At 43.1% G+C, this 21,264-nt stretch overlaps 1 protein-coding gene across 2 annotated transcripts in view; it reads left to right on the top strand.

The window, feature by feature from the left end:
• LOC130123733 (glycogen debranching enzyme-like) overlaps nt 1–20,195 on the top strand; it is a 37,614-nt gene extending 17,419 nt beyond the window's left edge. The window contains exons 10-35 of one of the 2 annotated variants that reach the window (XM_056293013.1): nt 258–355; nt 617–756; nt 1,527–1,714; nt 3,223–3,346; nt 4,548–4,711; nt 4,955–5,056; nt 5,341–5,496; nt 5,711–5,861; nt 7,146–7,270; nt 7,464–7,576; nt 7,820–7,954; nt 8,929–9,059; nt 10,031–10,167; nt 11,121–11,254; nt 12,188–12,363; nt 13,241–13,343; nt 13,527–13,650; nt 14,057–14,158; nt 14,868–14,979; nt 16,016–16,151; nt 16,612–16,724; nt 16,849–17,060; nt 17,614–17,711; nt 17,853–17,940; nt 18,781–18,914; nt 19,137–20,195. In XM_056293013.1, the coding sequence (XP_056148988.1) occupies nt 258–355; nt 617–756; nt 1,527–1,714; nt 3,223–3,346; nt 4,548–4,711; nt 4,955–5,056; nt 5,341–5,496; nt 5,711–5,861; nt 7,146–7,270; nt 7,464–7,576; nt 7,820–7,954; nt 8,929–9,059; nt 10,031–10,167; nt 11,121–11,254; nt 12,188–12,363; nt 13,241–13,343; nt 13,527–13,650; nt 14,057–14,158; nt 14,868–14,979; nt 16,016–16,151; nt 16,612–16,724; nt 16,849–17,060; nt 17,614–17,711; nt 17,853–17,940; nt 18,781–18,914; nt 19,137–19,254 (3,414 nt within the window). In that variant the 3' untranslated portion in view covers nt 19,255–20,195. Of the gene's footprint in view, nt 1–257; nt 356–616; nt 757–1,526; nt 1,715–2,618; nt 2,743–3,222; nt 3,347–4,547; nt 4,712–4,954; nt 5,057–5,340; nt 5,497–5,710; nt 5,862–7,145; nt 7,271–7,463; nt 7,577–7,819; nt 7,955–8,928; nt 9,060–10,030; nt 10,168–11,120; nt 11,255–12,187; nt 12,364–13,240; nt 13,344–13,526; nt 13,651–14,056; nt 14,159–14,867; nt 14,980–16,015; nt 16,152–16,611; nt 16,725–16,848; nt 17,061–17,613; nt 17,712–17,852; nt 17,941–18,780; nt 18,915–19,136 lie in introns of both variants that reach the window. The other variant, XM_056293014.1, reaches the window with a different exon arrangement.
• Nucleotides 20,196–21,264: the final 1,069 nt, after the last annotated feature.

The following is a 21,264-nucleotide window of genomic DNA, read 5'->3' as shown; positions in this document are numbered from 1 at the left end:
TATGGTGTTGTACACCAAGAAAAACAGTACTGGCCTAAATAGCACCAACTTTGCCCAATTGCTTAGATTAGGTGACAATGAACAATTTCGGTAAACTTGGTGAGTTTGAAATAATTTGTCCACTAAACAAAAGAAAAATCATTGATAAGAAAGATACAAGAGCCATGATATTTACTGATCTGAGCATCTCTAAATTTTACTTTGGCCAATTTATCAACCATGGTTAGCATTCATGTTGTTCTTCCTCTGTCCCCCAGGCTGCCAACTGTATTGTGGGAAATGTTGTGTATGAGCGTCTGGCTGACCACGGCCCTAAATTGGGCCCTGTCAGCAGGAAACACCCTCTGGTTACCAGGTAAAATAAACCGATAGAGCAATGTAACAACGAAGTAGATATTGAGTGAAAAACAGGCAGAGAAACAGGTCAGCTAGACGAATACAGAAAGGAAGGAAGAGGAAGTGATACAGAAGACACATAAATAAGACACAGTTGCTTTTCTGGTCGCCAAGTAAAGTAAGACCGTTGAAGAGTTGCTAGAAAATAAAGAGATGAAGGCTAGAGCTGGAAATCTGTTGGAAACTCTCCCCTGTTCTCTTTTCTGTCTGTCTGTCTCAGGTACTTCACCTTCCCATTCAAAGAGATGACTCTGGACCAGGAGATGCAGTTATTGAACCAGCCGGACAAGATATGTAACTTTCTGGCTCACAATGGTTGGGTGATGGGAGATGACCCACTGCGCAACTTTGCTGAGCCTGGTAAACAAACAAAACAGACAAATAACCAAACAAATTGTGTACAAATATGGACATGTAAATATAATTAAAGTGGGGGGGGGTGCAGAAGTTCAGATGTAACAGAACTATAACAAACTTAATGGCTAAAAAAGAAAGAAAGAAAGAAACTTCATTCCATTACATAAACTGCAAAAAAGACGCCCGGAGGGTGTCTGGGTAGCATAGCATAGTGGTCTATTCTGTTGCCTACCAACACAGGGATCGCCGGTTCGAATCCCCGTGTTACCGCCGGCTTGATCGGGCGTCCCTACAGACAAAATTGGCCGTGTCTGTGGGTGGGAAGTCGGATGTGGGTGTGTATCCTGGTTGCTGCAGTAGTGCCTCCTCTGGTCAGTCTGCTCGGGGGGGAGGGGGAATCGGGGGGAATAGCATGACCCTCCCACATGCTACGTCCCCCTGGCGAAACTCCTCACTGTCAGGTGAAAAGAAGCAGCTGGTGACTCCACATGTATCAGAGGAGGCATGTGGTAGTCTGCAGCCCTCCCCGGATTGGCAGAGGAGGTGGAGCAGCAACCAGGACAGCTCGGAAGAATGGGGTAATTGGCCAAGTACAATTGGGGAGAAATGGGAGGGGTTATCTTACCTATTTAGATGAATCTTGTAAGGATGAGTGAATAATTTGGAATATGGATATATGGGATAGTTGAATCTTACATGTTTAGCGAATAAAGTGCAGTAACTACTCAAATGATGGAAGTGAGTGACCAGTGTGCCTTTCTCCCTGCCCATAGGCTCCAACGTGTACCTGCGACGAGAGCTGATTTGTTGGGGTGACAGCGTCAAACTGCGCTATGGCAACGGGCCTGGGGACTGCCCCTACCTCTGGTCCCATATGCAGAAATATACTGAAATCACAGCCAAGTATTTCCATGGAGTCAGACTAGATAACTGCCATTCTACACCTATACATGTAGCTGAGGTATCGTTATGTCTGTCTGGATATTGCTATTGTTGAAGACTATTCTACTATCTTTTTTTACCTATATACCAGAGCACCTGAATGATTGATTATTCTGTTTTAAATAACTATCTGTTAGGCATCCTTTGATAATTCACTCTTTAGAATTGCATGCGAGGTACAGGACTATAACTATAAGACTATACATTTATGTACCTGGATTAATAAATTGATTTTATAAAGCTTTAGTATATGTGAAGCTAATGTAGACCTGCTGTAAAATTGCTGTCTACCCTGACCATACCATTCATTTACTCATAAAAAAGAAACAAAACAAACCACTGGACTCATAGAGTGAAAATGATTAGAATAAGTATTATCATTAAAATTCACTTTTGTTGCCAGATACTTTACACCTTACAGGGGTTATTCTGCCAAGTATATCAATTTTGGGAAAGATGCAACTTTGCATTTGGACAGAATATGTCAAAATTTTGCAGTTTCCGAAATCTTTTTGCAGGGATTCAATCCTAGACACCCCCCCCCCACACACACACACACACACACACAAATATTTGAGTACTCTGTTGCTAACACTCTTTTATTCTACACTTGTCCTAATGATTTTCTCCATAAAGAGCTGGTGCTAGCTTGAAAGGGGTTATTAGGTGGATGCAAGACATAACTACTACTCTCTAGGGAGAATGAACCAATATTTATTTTCATTCTGTTCTGGGCAACACTTGTCACACACTTACACTGTGGATAGTGATAGCTTCTTTTTCTCTCCTTGTCTCTCTGTATTGGTGGTGTATTGTCTATCTGTTTTCTCTGTGATGCTGTTGTACTATTTGTTTACCGTGTCTGTATTGTTGGTGTGCTGTCCATCTACTGTCTCTATGATGGTGTTGTACTGTCTGTCCAGGCCATGCTAGATGCAGCCAGAGCGGTCAGACCCAACCTGTATGTTATAGCCGAACTGTTTACAGGCAGTGAGTTGGTTGACAATGTGTTTGTTAATCGACTGGGAATTACCAGCCTTATCCGAGGTACCTACAGGAACAAGTGCACCCGTCCATGCGTGAACTAATCTTGTCTTTCTGTTTTTGTCTTTTTCCGTTGCATTATTCTATCTCTTAACACCCGAATCCCCCCTCCACCCCTGACTGTGTGACTGCATGTTGTTTTGACTTCGGTGTCTTTCTCTGATTATGTTACTGCTGACCTCCTGCTTCTGGCTCTCATATTGACTCCTCTCTCCTTCCTTTTATTCTCCTCCTCCACTTCTTTCCTTTTTCCCCTTATTCCCTCCACTTGCTCTTCCATTTTACTTACTCCTCTTCCCCGTCTCCTAATCCCCATTTTTCTCCTCCTCAAACACCGCCTTCCTTTCTTCTTCCCCTTCAATTTTTTTTCTTCTTTGCTTAATCTCATCATCCCAACTCCCATGCCCCATGCCTGCTCCACTGATATGGTGTGCTGTGATTGGTTGTATGGCCTTGGCGCATTACCATCTTGTGCTTGGTCAGTTCTTGCTGAATGTGGCCAGACAGGTGCGTCCTAACCTGTATGTGACTGCTGAACTGTTCACTGGCAATGAGGAGCTGGATAACGTCTTCGTTACCAAGCTAGGGATTACATCTTTAATACGAGGTACATGTTCAAATACACCACACAAATGTAGCAGAATATATAAACTTCTGTAATAGTTCCACAGTGAAGAAGTAAACTGTGTGTGTTACCAAGGAAGGCAAGATACTTTGCTTATTTGCTGTGTATGTTTACCTATGAATACATGCATGATACACTATACAAATATGTTAACCACGTACTGAAGAGTTGTTACCTTTGGTAACAAGTTTGGTAATAAGATTACACAATAGAAGGCATCTGGGTGGCATGGCAGTCTATTCCATTGCCTACCAACACGGGGATCACTGGTTCGAATCCCCATGTTGCCTCCAGCTTGGGCTTGGTCGGGCGTCCCTACAGACACAATTGGCCGTGTCTGCAGTTGGGAAGCCGGATGTGGGTATGTGTCCTGGTCACTGCACTAGTGCCTCCTCTGGTCAGTTGGGGCACCCGTTCAGGGGGGAGGGGGCTCTGGAGGGAACAGTGTGATCCTCCCGCGTGCTACGTCCCCCTGGCGAGACTCCTTACTGTCAGATGAAAAGAAGCGCCTGGTGACTCCACATGTATTGGAGGAGGCATGTGGTAGTCTGCAGCCCTCCCCGGATCAGCAGAGGAGGTGGAGCAGCAACCGGGACAGCTCGGAAGAGTGGGCTAATTGGCCAAGTACAATCCGGAGAAAAAGGGGGAAACCTCCAAAAAAAAAAAGAAAACTCAATAGACTCCATTTTTAGACTCCATTTTGACATTTATTGTTTAAATATCGTGATGTACACAATATCTTTCACACTGCAATGTTTTTAGTTGTCCTCTTTTGCATGCTTGTGTGCTGCTGTGCATCCCTGTGTGTGTAACAAGCAGAGTGTACGTGCATTGTGCACCCGCCTATTTAGGCACATCTTACTATCTGAATAATGCGGCAATTAAATAGCAGTTTAAATATACTGAGCCTTTGACCTTAGACCAGGTTTCTGTTGGTCAATCGTGCAATCGATTTCTGCAGCCTCAAGATAGCTATGCACCAACAATGCACCTGACCACATCTCATTTTAAGACTAACACACCCATGGGCGCAAAGATGGGCACAAGTATGTGGGCAGGGAAATGACAATTACGTCCGTCAGAAACTAGCAAACACGCTTGCGCTGCGCTTTGCACCGGGTGTAAGAGAGAGCCCTCATACTTCTCACTGACCATCTCTCCCCCACTCCGACTCCCTCCACAGAGGCTATGTCAGCTTGGGACAGTCATGAAGAGGGACGATTGGTCTATCGTTATGGAGGCGAGCCAGTGGGAGCCTTTGTACAGCCTAGTCTTCGCCCCCTGGTGCCCTCAATTGCTCACGCCATGTTCCTGGATGTAACGCATGACAACGAGTGTCCCATACAGGTGTGTTACTGTGTCCTCCATTCACAAAGATGGGTGTCAAACACATGAAAAAGGGTTCCCAATGTATGCTGGGGGAAATTGAAATCATGAGACAATGAGCACAACGATTCAAAATGTGATTATTTTGTGCAGGTTGTGTTGATTTTACTGGGCTGTACAAATAAAATTGACTTGATTTTAAACATAGTCGACCATCGGATGCTATGTGGTGATTAAACCCTCGTGTGTTGCTCTGTTTATCAGCTGCGCTCAGCGTTGGATTCTCTGCCCAGCTCTGCCATAGTCTCAATGGCCTCCTGTGCTACTGGCTCCACCAGAGGATATGATGAATTAGTACCACACCAGGTTAGACACACACACACATACACATACACGCAGGTATGTTCACCTGCTGTGCTACTGATTAAATTAAAACAAATCTGTCTTATTAAGTTTATGTAAATTGGTGCAATGCACACAAGTACTAACTAACACACAAAGCAACAATGCTGTAGTACTGGCTGTACAAGAGAATTTGATAAATTACTGTAGTACGCCATTTAGAGATATACACACTATAAGGCACACACTGATAATACTTGGTGTGTGTCTGTGTGTGTGTGTGTGTGTGTGTGTGTGTGTGTGTGTAGATCTCAGTGGTAAAAGAGGAGCGTGTATACTCTAAGTGGAATTCTTCAGCCTCCACCACATCTACAGGTCAAGTTAGTGTCCAGACTGGGATCATAGCTGGGAAACAGGCACTTAATCATCTGCATCAAGAACTGGCTGCCCAAGGATTCATACAGGTGAGATTTTTGTTTACATGTTTTGTTTTTTGTTCAGTTAATACTTCTATATTTTGCACCAATACTGTGTAATATGGTAAAGATATTCAGTTATAGCTCCTGGACCATGTAGAAATAGTTTTGATTACACTGCAAAACCAAAGTTGAATTCAAGTTGAATCCAAAGGTCAACAATGGGGGCTCTGATGTCACCCCCCCCCTTTCTCTTGTCTAGGTGTATGTGGACCAGGTGGATGCAGATATTGTGGCAATAACTCGTCACTGTCCCAGCACCCACCAGTCTGTGGTGTCAGTTTGTAGGACAGCTTTCTGGAACCCCAAAAACCATGAGTACCACAACAATGTACCACCCATGTTCATACCAGGTAGGATGACAAACACTGCATGATTTATCTCGTACTGAAAATCAACTTTGCAGTGATACCGTTTATTTATTTTGCAGTATTATTATAACCCTGTAATTCATAGCTAGAAAGACCTTTTATCACCATGGTGTTGGTGCAGCAATTGTAGCCAGCAATACTCCCATCCATAGAAAAACCTGGAAGAAGGAGCTCAGAAGATCAGACACTTGAATATTTAATGCAGTAAATCATTACTGGGAAAAAAATCTACCAAATATTAGTGTTCTAATCCTGTAAATCCCAGATAGTAAAGTTGTTGTTGTGCTGGTGGTTGTGTTGATTGTAGTAAGTCGTCACTACTGCAGGTGTCCATACACCAGCATCCTTTTAGATTAAAAATCTAATAGAAAACAGGATATACGTTAAAGAGTAATACAATTAATCATGGGTCTGTTTGATTTGGATGTGCCAGCATACCTGTCAGCATTGACATAGACCCCATTTACACCTCATCTGGTTTTAAAATGCAGTCTGTTTGCAGACACATTATCCGGATAAGGAAAAACACATGTTAATGCAAGGTGTAAATGTGTGTTCGGATCAATCTGTACATCCCTATGCAATGCGATGATTCCCACACTGACCTCTGACCCTGAATACCATCGGGAACACGCCACGGGGCTGGGGTGACCGTCCCACAATTTTTTTGACCTCCGGCACCGGGATGAGAGGACTCCGCGGTCAGGTTGACTTTGCCGAACGGCCGGTCCCCACAGCTGATTTGCCGCCACCTCAAATTACGCGCAGATTTTGCTCTGGAGGACAGAGATCCGATCTCAGTGAGGATAACGAGAACGCGTTAAAAATACCAGGTATAAACACAAAGGCAAGATCGGATCATTTATTATTCAGATACAGATCACGTTTTAACACTAGGTGTAAACGGGGTGAAACAGACAGACACAGACAAATCAAACAGCCATCTTTAATGTTACAGTAAACACAGCTGCAGTTGTGTTTATCCTAGTATGCTTTTATCACAGAGTACCAAGACCACCCTGGCATGTTTTGAACCGATACATGGTTTTTAACCTGTAAATGTCATCAAACTCATTAAAATGGTCTTGGGTTTAGTTACTCTTTAAAAGATATTAAAAGGGTTGTTGGCCCTTGGAACCTCCACAATCAAATGGCTTTATCTTCGTTTGCTCTCAGACCTACCATACAAAAAAAAAAAAAATCCTGCTGTCTCTTTTGTTTAACATCCCTTTATTTCTCTCTCTGTCTCTCTGTCTCTCTCTCCAGGGAAGATCGAGGAGGTGGTATTAGAGGCAAGGACAGTCGAAAGACATGGTGTGAATTATACGAAAGATGAGAAGTACATCAACGGCATGCCAGAGTACACTGTGGAAATAAAAGAACACATACCGGTAAATACTGCAGTCATGGCATTGCTTTTTGTTTTGATACTTGAAATTCACTGCATTATGAAGTATAATGCCAGAGATCACCACTGAAATCATTGAATCTATCTGGAGAGTACAATATGATCGCACTCAGACTGCGACTGTTACTGCCGGTTACACTACCACTAATACCTGTAATGATCATGTGTATGCGCAGTTACAGGAAAGTACGGTAGTGGAGCAGGCAGGAGTTACATCAAAAGGTCGATCTGAATTTGTCCAAGAAATTACCTTCCGAAAGCTGACACCTGGCAGTGTCATCGCCTTCAGGTAACTAACATGCTAACAAAAACATGCAGTTGCAACCTGGGTTAGTTGCAAACTAAAACACTAGCATCTACATCAGCTTTTTGAAATACCTACTGATAAATCACTCTATTTCACTTTGAGTGAAATTTGTGGGGCTCAGTTTGTTTTGAGGGTGCAATAATTTATGAAATTCAACTTGTCATCGTTGTTGTATCATTTCGCCCTCTCTCTTTCTCCCTCTTTCCCTCTCTCCCTCCATCCCAGGGTGAGTCTGGACCCTAAAGCTCAGAAGTTGGTTGGGGTTCTAAGACACCATCTGACCCAGTTTAGTCCAAAGTACAAAAAAGGGAGCATAATGGACACCAACGTACCATCAGCACTGCAGAAACCACTTGCACAGTGAGCACACACACATACACACACACGCACAACCCTGGCAGAACATTGGATTCTTCCCTGTAAATATCCATCCATTATCCAAACTGCTTAATGTCCCAAAATTATCACCTTACAATTGCTGAGTATTATTAAACAGCATTTAAGTAACCTATCGGTGGTTATCCAGACTACCAATGTAACATTGATCAAATCCTCTACTGGATCAATGACTCATGCACCGGAAGTCATGGAAGCTCAGAACAGTCACTGAAACGCCCTGACCTGAAAATACAGCTTCAACAAAAAGGGCAACCACTACCTGCCACTATCTGTTCCATTTCCACTGGATTGCAAGGATTCATATTGTTAAAATATCCACTGCAATAACTTGTGTCCAAAAGTAACAGTCTGCATCAGTATACCAATAGTTTTTCATTTTTATGAATTAGAAAAGCTGAATATGAGAAATGAAAACGTTGCATACAGTACAGCAACCTGACCTTACAAGGCTGTATAACATTTACAGTATGCATTACAGGCAGGTTAAATGCATATTTTGCTGCATATTACTTTCTTGTACTGTTCTATACTCTTTATTATTAATACAATACTTCCCTGTAAATATTTTATGATTAATCCAGATAAATGGTTTTATTGTACTGTATTTTGTCAAACTCTCTTGCACCATGCTATCAAATATATATATATATATATATATATATATATATATATATATATATATATATATATATATATATATATCACATGACCCTGTTCATCTAGTCTACATCACTCAATCTAACTGCTGGTGGTTATTCATAAATGCCCTTCCTCTCCTGATGAAAATCCTTAGAAGACATGATTTGATGTTTATATTACAGAAGTAAAGGATTCCGCTCTTTTGTAACTCAAAAGGGAGCAAGAACGTTGTCTTATGTAGAGTGTGTGTGTGTGTGTGTGTGTGTGTGTGTGTGTGTGTGATATCATGTTCACAGGCTGATGTCCAAGCTTACGTTGGCAGATCTAAATATCCTGCTGTTTCGCTGTGACTCAGAAGAACAAGAAGATGGAGGAGGCTGCTATGGCATCCCTGGATGGGAAGCTCTCAAATATGCTGGACTGCAAGGTAGACATAATATAATGTAAAGCCACGTTAAAGTAACCGCATACTTCAGCCAGCAAGTTTGTTTCCACATTGATAGAATTTTGCAAGATGACAAAGCTGCAAGTACAGTTTAGCAACAAGGCGTTCTCGAATGTCTGTTGTTGTTTTCTGTCTGAGAGCTACAAAAAGAAAAATGCTACAATCAATATGAACTGCAGAGTACATGCTAACCACATACATCTCATCGCTTTGTCGCCTGCAGCTTGTACAAAATGCAGCTGCTCGCCTTCTGACAGGAAAGAAACGACGTGATCACATAATGCCTGTACTGGCCTCCCTTCACTGGCTTCCTGTCTGTTTTAGGATCCAGTTTAAGATTTTATTACTTGTTTTTAAGTCTTTAAATGGGCTGGCACCATCTTATTTATCTGAGCTAATACATCATTAAACACCAGTCAGTGCACTCAGGTCAAAACCAGCTGCTCGTACATGTTCCCAGATCCAGGCTTAAGAATAGGAGCGACAGAGCCTTTGCAGTGGCTGCCCCTGATCTCTGGAACAACTTACCAGTACACATAAGATCTGCTTAGACCCTAGACACTTTTAAAGCTTTGTTAAAGACCTACCTCTTCTCGCTGGCATTCAATTCAAGTTGAGCTTGACACCGTGATTTTATTGTGGAAATATACTTTTCCTCTTAAGTTTTATTGTTTACATTTTAATTTCTTTATTTTATTATGTCTTTTTTACATATATTTCTGTAATCATATGTGTCACTTATGTTATATTGTATCAGCCTTTGGTTCAACTGTGGTTGTTTTAAATGTGCTATATAAATAAACCTGACTTGACTTGACTTGACTACATACATCACTGTTTGTGGTGGGGTGCAGCGCACCAACCTCCAGATACTTGACACCTATTGTGTGTGCTAGCTGATGTTGTTGGTGTTGTTATTATAGTTTAAGAGATGTGTTGTTTTTTTCCTCTAGGTCTGATGTCAGTGTTCGCTCATGTTCGCCCAAATAACGACCTTGGACATCCTTTGTGTGCCAACCTCAGACAAGGGGACTGGCTTATAGACTATGTATCCAATAGACTGATACACAGAGAGGGACCCCTGGCGCAGGTGAGTGTTAATAGGCATTACTGTCCAATTGCCTTTTAGTGTGGCATCAAGCCACTAATTTCTCCATTAGTCCAGTGAACATTGTACTGTGGAGCTCTGAAGCGTAATTACAAGTAAGTGTATTGATTTTGGGGGTAGAAAATGAGTAAAATGAGCATGCAGGCTCAGCAAGCCTACCCTTAAAAACTCTGTGGGGGGGGGGGGTGTCTGGGTAGCATAGCGGTCTATTCCGTTGCCTGCCAACATGGGGCTTACTGAATCGCATCTCCATGTTACCTCCGGCTTGGTCGAGCATCCCAACAGACACAATTGGCCGTGTCTGCGGGTGGGAAGCCAGATGTGGGTATGTGTCCTGGTCACTGCACCAGCGCCTCCTCTGGTCAGTCTGGGCACCTGTTTGGGGGGGAGGAGGAACTAGGAAGAATAGTGTGATCCTCCCATGTGCTACGTCCCCCTGGTGAAACTCCTCACTGTCAGGTGAAAAGAAGCGGCTGGTGACTCCTCATGTATCGGAGGAGGCATGTGGTAATCTGCAGCCCCTCCCCAGATCAGCAGAGGGGGTGGAACAGCGACCGGGATGGCTCAAAAGAGTGGGGTAATTGGCCAAGTACAACTAGGGAGGAAAAGGAGGGAGAAAAAAAAAAACCTAGTGTGGGGTTGGAGGTCATCTGTGCCAAACAGAGAGGAGAACTAGTCAAAAGACTTTTCACACAATACGTTTGATAATCTGGTATTGGCCTGGCTCGTAAACCAAGAAAATCAGGATAGGTTCAGGGATAAAGTTTATTTGTTAAAGACGTTGCCAAACCAGGCTAAAATTGAGCAGTTTCATTACAGGCCAGCCTTTTCCTCTCTTCTGAAAATGCTACAAGTACCAGAATTGATCCTGGTACAAATACTCAATTTAAACCTTATGTTTCTCTTGTGTACATCTTTCCTTTTTGTGTTTATAGGTTGGCCAGTGGTTGGCTGCCATGTTTGACTACCTGAAACACATCCCGCGCTACCTCATCCCTTGCTACTATGATGCCATCTTGGTAGGAACGTATAACACAGCCCTGGACGCTACCTACAAACTCATGTCAAAGTAAGTGTGTGTGTGTGTGTGTGTGTGTGTGTGTGTGTGTGCGCGCGCGCGCACGCGTGCACGCGCATGCGTTTGCCTGCATGCCAATTATGTTCTTCTCCATGAATTTATGTATTAATTTACCAGTCACATGCAATATATTGGTAACCTGTCCAATTTTGGAAGCATTTTTATTTTCAATTATATATTATTATAATTATATAAATATATTAATAATGATGTATAACTATACATAATTATATATCATTATTATTTTTATAGTTATTAGTATGAATATTAATATATATTACATTAATATAATAATTCATAATGATATGTTATATTATATTAATATTATATAATATTATATATTATATAATATATACATTATATTATTGTAATTATAGCAAGTCCAAAAAAAAAACAAATCTCCTGCCTTTTTGATAATACTTAAAACTTCAATCCAGTGAATCAGGTAAATTCTTTATGAGACAGTACAAGCCTGTTTCATGCCATAAGCAATCATCAGCTGTCAATAAAGCTACATGGGAAACAGGCTTGTACTGTCTCATATAAAATTTGCTTGAATCACTGGATTATTTTGCTCCTTATTTGTTGAGCACTTTTCCTACCGTTGAGTGTTTCTTTTAACAAAGTTACTTAAAACTTTATAAACAAATTATGTCTGTCATTAGAAAATGGTTTCTTAATGGTGCCTATGGCCACTTTCCATTTGAATCTCCGGAAGTAGAGACTTTTCCTTTTGACTGTTTTTACATCGATGTCACTGAAAACCCCAAAAGGGAACAGCATCCCTGAGAGGACAACATATTTGTTGGAGGTTGTTTAGTTGACTAAGCTGTATTGGGTTGTTACATAGTAGGGTTTGGTGCATTGGAAGAAGAAATATAAATTAACTGTGTTTTATTCCCTCCCGCTCTCTTTATGCTGTAGCTTCATTCAGAATGGATCTACCTTTGTTCGTCTCCTAGCACTGGGTTCAATTCAGATGTGTGGCATTGGACGTTTTCCTGCCCTCCCCCCAGTCGCTTCAGCAATAGAGGGCGTCCCCTATCGTGTCAGTCCAATCTCTGGCCATAAGGAGCAGTGTTGTGTCTCACTGGCTGCAGGTAAGTAACCTGAGCAAAAGCCGGTCATGTTCACTGTTATTTATGTTGCTAAGTGGCAGGTTAATTATATGAGTATTGTGATCATCATAGATAGTTATCAATATGGTTGTTTTTAGTAACGAAAAATATGTTGGATACATTTCATTCAATAGAGATTAAAACAGTTTTGATTGGCTAGTATTATCTGGTTATTGATTATTGATTGTATAGGTTGTACATTTTAAATCTAAATAATGATGCAAATGATAGATACCTAAATGGAGGGGCTTCCGGGTAGCGTAGGGGTCTATTCCATTGCCTCCCAATACGGGGCTTGCCACTTCGAATCCCCGTGTTACCTCCAACTTGGTTGGGCCTCCCTACAGACACAATTGGCCTTGTCTGCGGGTGGGAAGCCGGATGTGGGTATGTGTCCTGGTCACTGCACTAGTGCCTCCTCTGGTCAGTTGGGGCGCCTGTTTGGAGGGCAGGGGAAACTGGGGGGAATAGTGTGATCCTCTCACGCGCTATGTCCCCCTGGCGAAACTCCTCACTGTCAGGTGAAAGAAGCAGCTGGCAACTCCACATGTATCGGAGGAGGCATGTGGTACTCTGCAGCCCTTCCCGGATTGGCAGAGGGGTTGGAGCAGTAACCGGGATGACTTGGAAGAGTGGGGTAATTGGCCAGATACAATTGGGGAGAAAAAGGGGGGAGAATAAAAAAAAAATCATTTTGTCACTAGGGCTTTCTCTCATATTGTAATCATGAAAAAAAAAATGAAATGCACAGCCCTTCACTCATCCACCCACTCTGTTGTAACATGCCTATCACTACCATCCTTTTTTAGTATAAACAATAGGGTTCCATGCAAAACTATATGATTTGATTTTTCTCCAGGTCTCCCTCATTTCTCCTCTGGGATTTTCCGTTGTTGGGGCAGGGACACTTTCATCGCTCTGAGAGGACTGATGCTACTGACTGGGAGACACATTGAGGCACGGTAGGTCTGTGGCTGTACAGGGTGACATGTGATGGCCGTGTGTGGATGTGTAAGATCGTACTGAAAATCCGTACAACATACCGATCTGCAGTCTCCTGTACGTTTGTGCTTTTGTTCTACCTGTGTAGAACTTATCCATAGACCACAGTATGCTACATATTATACTCTCCACTGTCTTCATAGTAACATGATCCTGGCCTTTGCGGGGACCCTGCGCCATGGTTTGATCCCCAACCTGCTGGGAGAAGGCCGCTGTGCTAGGTTTAACTGTCGAGACGCTGTGTGGTGGTGGTTGCAGTGTATCCAGGTAGGTGGAACCATATAAAAATATAAATGAGGATGGACAGAAGGAGAGGTAGAGCTAGATGGAGAGAGAAAGAGAGAGGGTAGACTGAAAAGAGGTTGTGTTGGCTTAATAGTAGGCCGGGTTAATGTTTCACGTTGATTAAACATCTGCATAAGGGCACCATGCTGATATTGAATACTTGGCTACAATGCGAACTGTTTTGAGCCAGCATTGAAAGTCATGTGTCCAACTCTGTGGTGTTTTAAAAGTGGGGATTTGAACCTCTAAAGACAAGTTTTGCACCCACTATTGAAAACCACCCTGTATCCATCAGAGAAGTCCTCCCTGTAAATTACTCTGTACTCTGTTTGTGCTCTGTTCTTGATAGTTATTGTTTGATGGTATATTGTCGTATGTCAATCTCCAGGACTATGCTACCCACGTACCCCAAGGATGTGAAATCCTGCGCTGTCCCGTCACACGCATGTACCCCACTGATGACTCTGAGCCACAGAAACCTGGAGATGTGGTATGTATCGTGCGCACACACACACACACACGCGCACACACACAAATACACAAGCACGTACACAGGAGTGCAATTCATCTGAAAAATTATAATTAGAGAATAATAACTTTTCTCAAATTTGGTCTTCTGTGGTAAAAACAGGGGCAGCACGGTGGCGCAGTGGTTAGCGCAGTCACCTCACAGCAAGAAGGTCCTGGGTTCGAGCCCCGGGGTAGTCCAACCTTGGGGGTCATCCCAGGTTGTCCTCTGTGTGGAGTTTGCATGTTCTCTCTGTGTCTACGTGAGTTTTCTCCAGGTGTTCCGGTTTCCTTCCACAGTCCAAAGACATGTAGGTCAGGTGAATCAGCCGTACTACATTGTCCCTAGGTGTGAATGTGTGCGTCGCCCCTGTGATGGCCTGGCGGCCTGTCCAGGGTGTCTGCCCACCTGCTGCCCAATGACTACTGGGATAGGCTCCAGCATCCCCGCAACCCTGAGAGCAGGATAAGCGGTTTGGATAATGGATGGATGGATGGTAAAAACAGTGCAAAGTGAGCAGCACTAAGAGAATTTTTGAAAACTCTGAAGGCCAGTTGAAATTTACTTGGCAAGAAAGCTGCTTCATAAGTAACGTCAGCATTTAAACACTTATACATAAGATACTATTACTTGTTTTTGTGCTGGTCTCTCAGAGGTTACGTGTGAATATTGATAATATGCCTGTCTGCAGGAGCAGCCACTGTATGATGTGATCCAGGAGGCTCTGCAGCGCCACCTTGAGGGTATCTCCTTCAGAGAGAGAAATGCTGGACCCAAAATAGACATGCATATGAGAGATGAAGGTAGGTTTGAGTGTGTGTATATACTCTTCGCTTTGTTGTGGACTGACTTTTTAGAAAGTCAACTCCTGAAGTGGTCCATCACTTGGTCTAGGGCAGCAATGGCTAACCATGTGCCATGGCGAGCCATGTGTATGCAGGTTTTCATTCCAACCCGACTCCAGTGAAATCACCTGGTGTGGAGTCCAGCTGGAATGATAACCTGCATGCACATGACTCTCCATGGCACATGGTTAGCCACCCTTGGTCTAGGGCTAACACTATCCATAGGTAAGAATGAGCTTTATCAAAGCCAGCACTATAGATAAAGCTGGACAAAAGTTGAACTAATATAATCACAACATAACTGGCTTGTTTTCATAGCCAGTATGAAATGGGGCGGTACGGTGGTACAGTGGTTAGCACTGTCACCTCACAGCAAGAAGGTCCAAGGTTCAAATCCCGGGGTCGTCCAACCTTGGGGGTCATCCCAGGTTGTCCTCTGTGTGGAGTTTGCATGTTCTCCCCGTGTCTGCGGTGGGCTTTCTCCATGTGCTCCAGTTTCCTCCACCATCAAAAAGACATGCATGTTAGGGTTAATACTCCTGGTCTGTGGCCCTGGCCAAGGCATGGCAAGACAAACTGGAGTTGGTCCCCGGGTGCTGCATGGCAGCTGCTCACTGCTCCTAGCTACACAGCTGGATGGGTTAAATGCAGAGCATGAATTTCCCCACAGGGATTAATAAAGTAGTAAAATATATATATGTGCCTTTTTGTCATTAAAAATTATGTTGTCAGTTCTTACAACAGTGTTTTGATGGAAGAGATAGTCAGACACACAAGAGTCAATGTAGTTGACAAAATGGATATTTTGGTTTGCAGAAAAGTCAAAAGTATTTTCATAAAGGTATACCCGTTCAAAAGAATGGGTATTTAGGACAGGGGAAGACCACGTCCTTGTCATAAATCAAGTGTTCCTGATCATCTTAATCCTGTCTTCACATTGTAGATGTGAGCTCTACACTGTAACATCTAACCCATGGTCACTGACCCCATACAGGGTTCAACGTGTTTGCTAAGGCTGACCCAGCAACAGGTTTTGTAAGTGGTGGCAACCGCTTCAACTGTGGAACATGGATGGACAAGATGGGAGAGAGCGAGAGAGCCAGGAATAAAGGCATGCCTGCTACTCCAAGGTAACACACACAGACATACACACACAAATACACACTGAACAGTAACACATGCACACTAATGCTACAGACATTCCCTATCCATCCCAAAAATAAGTTAGGCATCAGGTGTGAAAAACCTTCATCCATTTACTCTGAATAACTGATGGCAGATTTGCAAGTAAAACATTGAAATAAATGTTTTCGGAACATAACAATAACTTTGTGTAATTCTTTCTTTCATGTCACTATGTTCAGGGAAGCTGACTGAGTATGCATTTTCCTCACTAAGGCTTTGTTACACACACTCCCCACTTGGGAGCTGCCCAGTGCAACCTGTTTTTAATGTCGGCTGCACTTGGGGTTAAGTGGACTCATGGTACAGTCATTTCTGATGGTATCACTGTTTGTGTTTCTCTCTGTCTTTTCTTCTTCTTTTTTTTGTCTCTTTCGCTCTCTCTTCTGTATTTCTTTGTTTGTCCAGGGATGGCGCAGCAGTAGAAATAGTTGGGCTTAGTAAGTCCACAGTCCGCTGGGTTGTTGAGCTCCATAAGAAAGGACTGTTCCCATACGATGGGGCTCGAGTACACAGAGATGGTATAGCACACATATACACCGATATTTCCAGATTAAGAAATGTTTATCTCCGATACCAAGTAGAAATGAAAAATCTCCAGCAAAACTCTCAGTATAATAAATACTGTATGATATGTCATTCCAGGTAAAGAAGTGTTTATCTCCTATGCAAAGTGGAATAGCCAAATCCAGCAGTCTTTTGAGGCAGGTTTCTGGGTATCTGGGGAGCCAAATGATCCAAATGAGAAGCACCCAGACCTGGTGCACAAAATCAGCATCTATAAGGACAGCTATGGAGCTTCCAGTCCTTGGTGTGACTACCAGCTGAGACCCAACTTCACTATCGCCATGGTGGTGGTACGTGTACAGGCTGACAGACATGCCAATAGATGGAAACACACATGCACATGACATTCCCATGTGATGATTTGCATTGTTCGGTGAATTATTGTTAATTAAGTTTCATTTCATTCGATTTAGAATGTAGAGGCCTATATTTCTTGGGTTTAAAGATTTAAACTGTTATCACAATATCTACTAGTGCATTTTATGACACTATTGTGTTTTTCTTCAGTGTTGCTGTGGAAACAAAACACTTCCTCAAGTCACTTTGTTGGCAGGAATTGTGGACCTGTTTTATTGGCTAAAAGACCACATCTCAGCCTTGTGATTGGTCGAAGGACTAGGTTTCAGTGTGGAGATGGGATAGATGAGCAAATCATTTTAATGTTAACCGCCAGCTTATTTCACCTGTATAATGTGGATGGATGGGTGATCTGGGTTATACAATGGATATGTGAATACATCTGTTTTTATTTACTGTCTAATCAATGACATCTGAGTCTGTTGGCTTGCTAAGCAGATCTGTGCCGTTAAACTGGTTGGTTTACCCCATCTCTGTGCTTCACAGGCTCCTGAGCTGTTCACAGTGGAAAAAGCGTGGAAAGCTCTGGAAGTAGCTGAGAAAAAACTACTGGGACCACTAGGAATGAAGACACTTGACCCTGAGTAATATATAATATATATATACAGACATATCACATACTATATGCACTTACACATCCACCAAAACCACAAGTGCACACACAGATACAAACACACACAAGATTTAACTGGACATGTTCATATATATCTCTTTTCTTGCCACAGTGACATGGTGTACTGTGGAGTCTATGACAATGCGCTTGACAACGACAACTACAACGTGGCCAGAGGCTTCAACTACCATCAGGGACCAGTGAGTCATACAGCACCTCTTCTTCTGCGGAGGAGTGGTGTGACTGGATCAGTCAGTCCTCGCTGTTGTTGTTGTCGTTCACATCTAGTGTAGTTACGTCAACCATTCTAGCATAACACCCCGAAAAACATTATGCCCAGGTTCATAGCAGGTTAAATCTGTAAGATTCGAGGGTGTCCGGGTAGCGTAGCAGTCTATTCGTTGCCTACCAACACAGGGATCGCCAGTTTGAATCCCCATGTTACCTCTGGCTTGGTCGGGCGTCCCTACAGACACAATTGGCCGTGTATGCGGGTGGGAAGCCGGATGTGGGTATGTGTCCTGGTCGCTGCCCTAGCTCCTCTTCTGGTCGGTTGGGGCGCCTGTTCAGGGGGGAGGGGGAACTGGGGGGAATAGTGTGATCCTCCCACGCGCTACGTCCCCCTGGTGAAACTCCTCACTGTCAGGTGAAAAGAAGCGGCTGGCGACTCCACATGTATCTGAGGAGGCATGTGGTATTCTGCAGCCCTCCCCGAATGGCAGAGGGGGTGGAGCAGCAACTGGGACGGCTCGGAAGAGTGGGGTAATTGCCCAAGTACAATTGGGGAGAAAGGGGGGGGGGTCTGTAAGATTCTAAGCCACAAAGCTAACCTTCATACACTGTCAATCCATCTTAGTGGTTTTACGGTTTTGTAAGGAATCCATTAATTTGGTAGCATGAGAACAATACCTTGTGTGTTACTGGCTTCAGTTCCCCATAAAGTCCCCCTTTTTAAGTTTTTATGATTAAAAACAGATTATCTGTTTTTTGGTGAGTAACTCAGACTGTGTGTGTGTGTGTGTCTCTTCATGTGAATGCAGGAATGGTTATGGCCAGTAGGCTACTTCCTACGTGCTAAGCTCTACTTTGCCAAGAAGCTGGGTAAGGAAGCCTACAGCAAAACGGTCACCCTGGTCAAAAATGTTCTTTCAAAACACTTCACCCACCTGGAGAGGTAGGAAAGCTCTCTCTCTCTCTCTCTTGTTCATTGTATCGTTTTCTTTTCTTCAGCTTGTCTGATGACATCTATCTCGTCATCTACAGCAGAAACTATACTATTATCAGTTTTTGAGATTTGCAGTTGTCTCATTGGTTATTTAAAAATGTAAAAAAAAAGAAATTGCTTTAAGAACAGATGCATGCTCATTAATCATTGATGCTCCTCCCCTTCTCTCAGGTCTCCATGGAAGGGTCTGCCAGAGCTGACCAATGAAAACGGCCAGTACTGCCCCTTCAGCTGTGAAACCCAGGCCTGGTCTGTGGCTACTGTGCTGGAGGTCCTATATGACCTCTAGATGACCTTTATGTGATACCCGTGTGCCCTCTGACCTCTGGCATTATCATGTCAGGTGTTACAGAGAGGTCGTCTTGTAGTTCTCACTGTGGTAGCTCAGAAAGGAGAATTCACGGGGCTTGATTCCCAGTCAAGACCCAGTCCACTGACTATACAAGCTGGTTTAGCTGAATTCTCTCTTGCTCTTCCATACTACTAAGGTCTATAAATTTACCAGGTGGAATCACATTACCTCCCTGCTGTGAGCAGCCTCTCTGTTGCCAAACTGAGTATTTAAGGAAGTATACAACATTTTAAAGAACAAGTGGACTCACTTAGTGGAAAAATACACAGAATTCAGACTACTGCTTTATCCAAATTGCCCAGCTCTATGTTATTCTAATGGAAACTGGGAGGTTTCATCATTGTCATGACCTGAATAATCTATTGACCTTGTAGTCTGAGAAGACTTACTGTAGGGATGGGATGGTGCATCTTAAAGAAACGTGTTTAGTTCATAATGCTTGGTTTGGAAGGCACACGGGGATTTCAGTACTCTCAGTTCAGTCATGGTGAGTGGTTTGAAATGCTTCGGGCTGGTGAACAACTGAGCAACGTGTCTGTGTCTGCTGTTATTTTTATAACTGGTAAAACTGTCCTGCAGAATCAGCGTTTATCATTTGATACCCTGCTGAAAAGCCCGATCCCATTACACGAGGCTGCCCACACCACAGGTCAGATGCATCATACAGTTTATGGAGGAGACCTGGCTTGTAATAACCTGACTATGATGAAATGAATCAAGCCTCTTGGCAAATTCAATACTGAAATACAATCTCAATCTCCAGAATTTTTTTTAAAATAAATTCATTTACAAACACAATCTAATCCATGTGTAAAAAGGTTGAATTTTTAATAAAATCATCACTTTGTTCCTACAATATGTCATATGTCCTAAATTAGTTAAACACAATACTTACAAGTTTTGGGGCTTTTTTCCTCACTGGAAAAGAACTGCAGAAGCTACATGGTAAATTTTAATTTGGTCAGTGGATAGTTTAATTTTTAATTCAGTTTTTTTAAAATACCCATCCATTTTAAAAAAAGAAATGAAAACGCAGAAGTTGGATGTTTTGGTTTTCCGATACAAAATCAATTTATGTAGTGTTTTTCAGCATGCTGTTTTTCCTCTGCTGTACCCACAAAACCAAGGTATGTACTAAACCACATCTGTATATTGAACCTTTCCATCCCCACCGTCCTGTGGTGCTTGTTGCTGTGGCTTGTGCTGACATTATTTGATTTGTTTTTTTGTCGGTTTGTACTAAATGTTACATTGCCATGTACACTTAAATCCTAATCAGGGCAAGTTTCAATTCACTTCCACCTTGGTCACCCCAAGAAGTCAACATACACTGATCAGCCAAAATATGAAAACTACCTGGCTAATATTCTGTAGGCCCCCCCCTCCCATCTGGTCCGCTGTCACAGAAGAGTTAATGCCAACTATGACGGACAGGTGTCAGAACACACAGTGCATCGCAGCTCGCTGTGTCTGGGGCTGCGTAGCTGCAGACCGGTTAGAGTCCCCATGATGACCCCTGTCCACCACTGAAAGCACCTACAATGGGCATGTGAGCATGAGAACTGGACCATGGAGCAATGGAAGAAGGTGGCCTGGTCTGATGGATCACGTTTTCTTTTACATCATGTGGACGGCGGGGTGCGTGTGTGTCATTTACCTGGGGAGAAGATGGCACCAGGATGCACTGCTGGAAGAAGGCAAGCCAGTGGATGCAGTATGATGCTCTGGTCAATGTTGTGCTGGGAAACCTAGGGTCCTGGCATTCATGTGGTCGTTACTTTGACACGTATCACCTACCTAAACATCGTTGCAGACCAGGTACACCCCTTCATGGCAATGGTATTCCCTGATGGCAGTGGCCTCTTTTAGCAGGATAATGCGCCCTGCCACACTACACACATTGTTCAGGAATGGTTTGAGGAACATGACGAAGAGCTCAAGATGTTG

This window comes from Lampris incognitus, chromosome 14 (assembly GCF_029633865.1).
Source record: "Lampris incognitus isolate fLamInc1 chromosome 14, fLamInc1.hap2, whole genome shotgun sequence".
In the NCBI taxonomy this organism is placed as follows: Eukaryota; Metazoa; Chordata; class Actinopteri; order Lampriformes; family Lampridae; genus Lampris; species Lampris incognitus.
The sequence above is the reverse complement of the archived record's forward strand: the minus strand, read 5'-3'. Positions and strand labels throughout refer to the sequence as shown.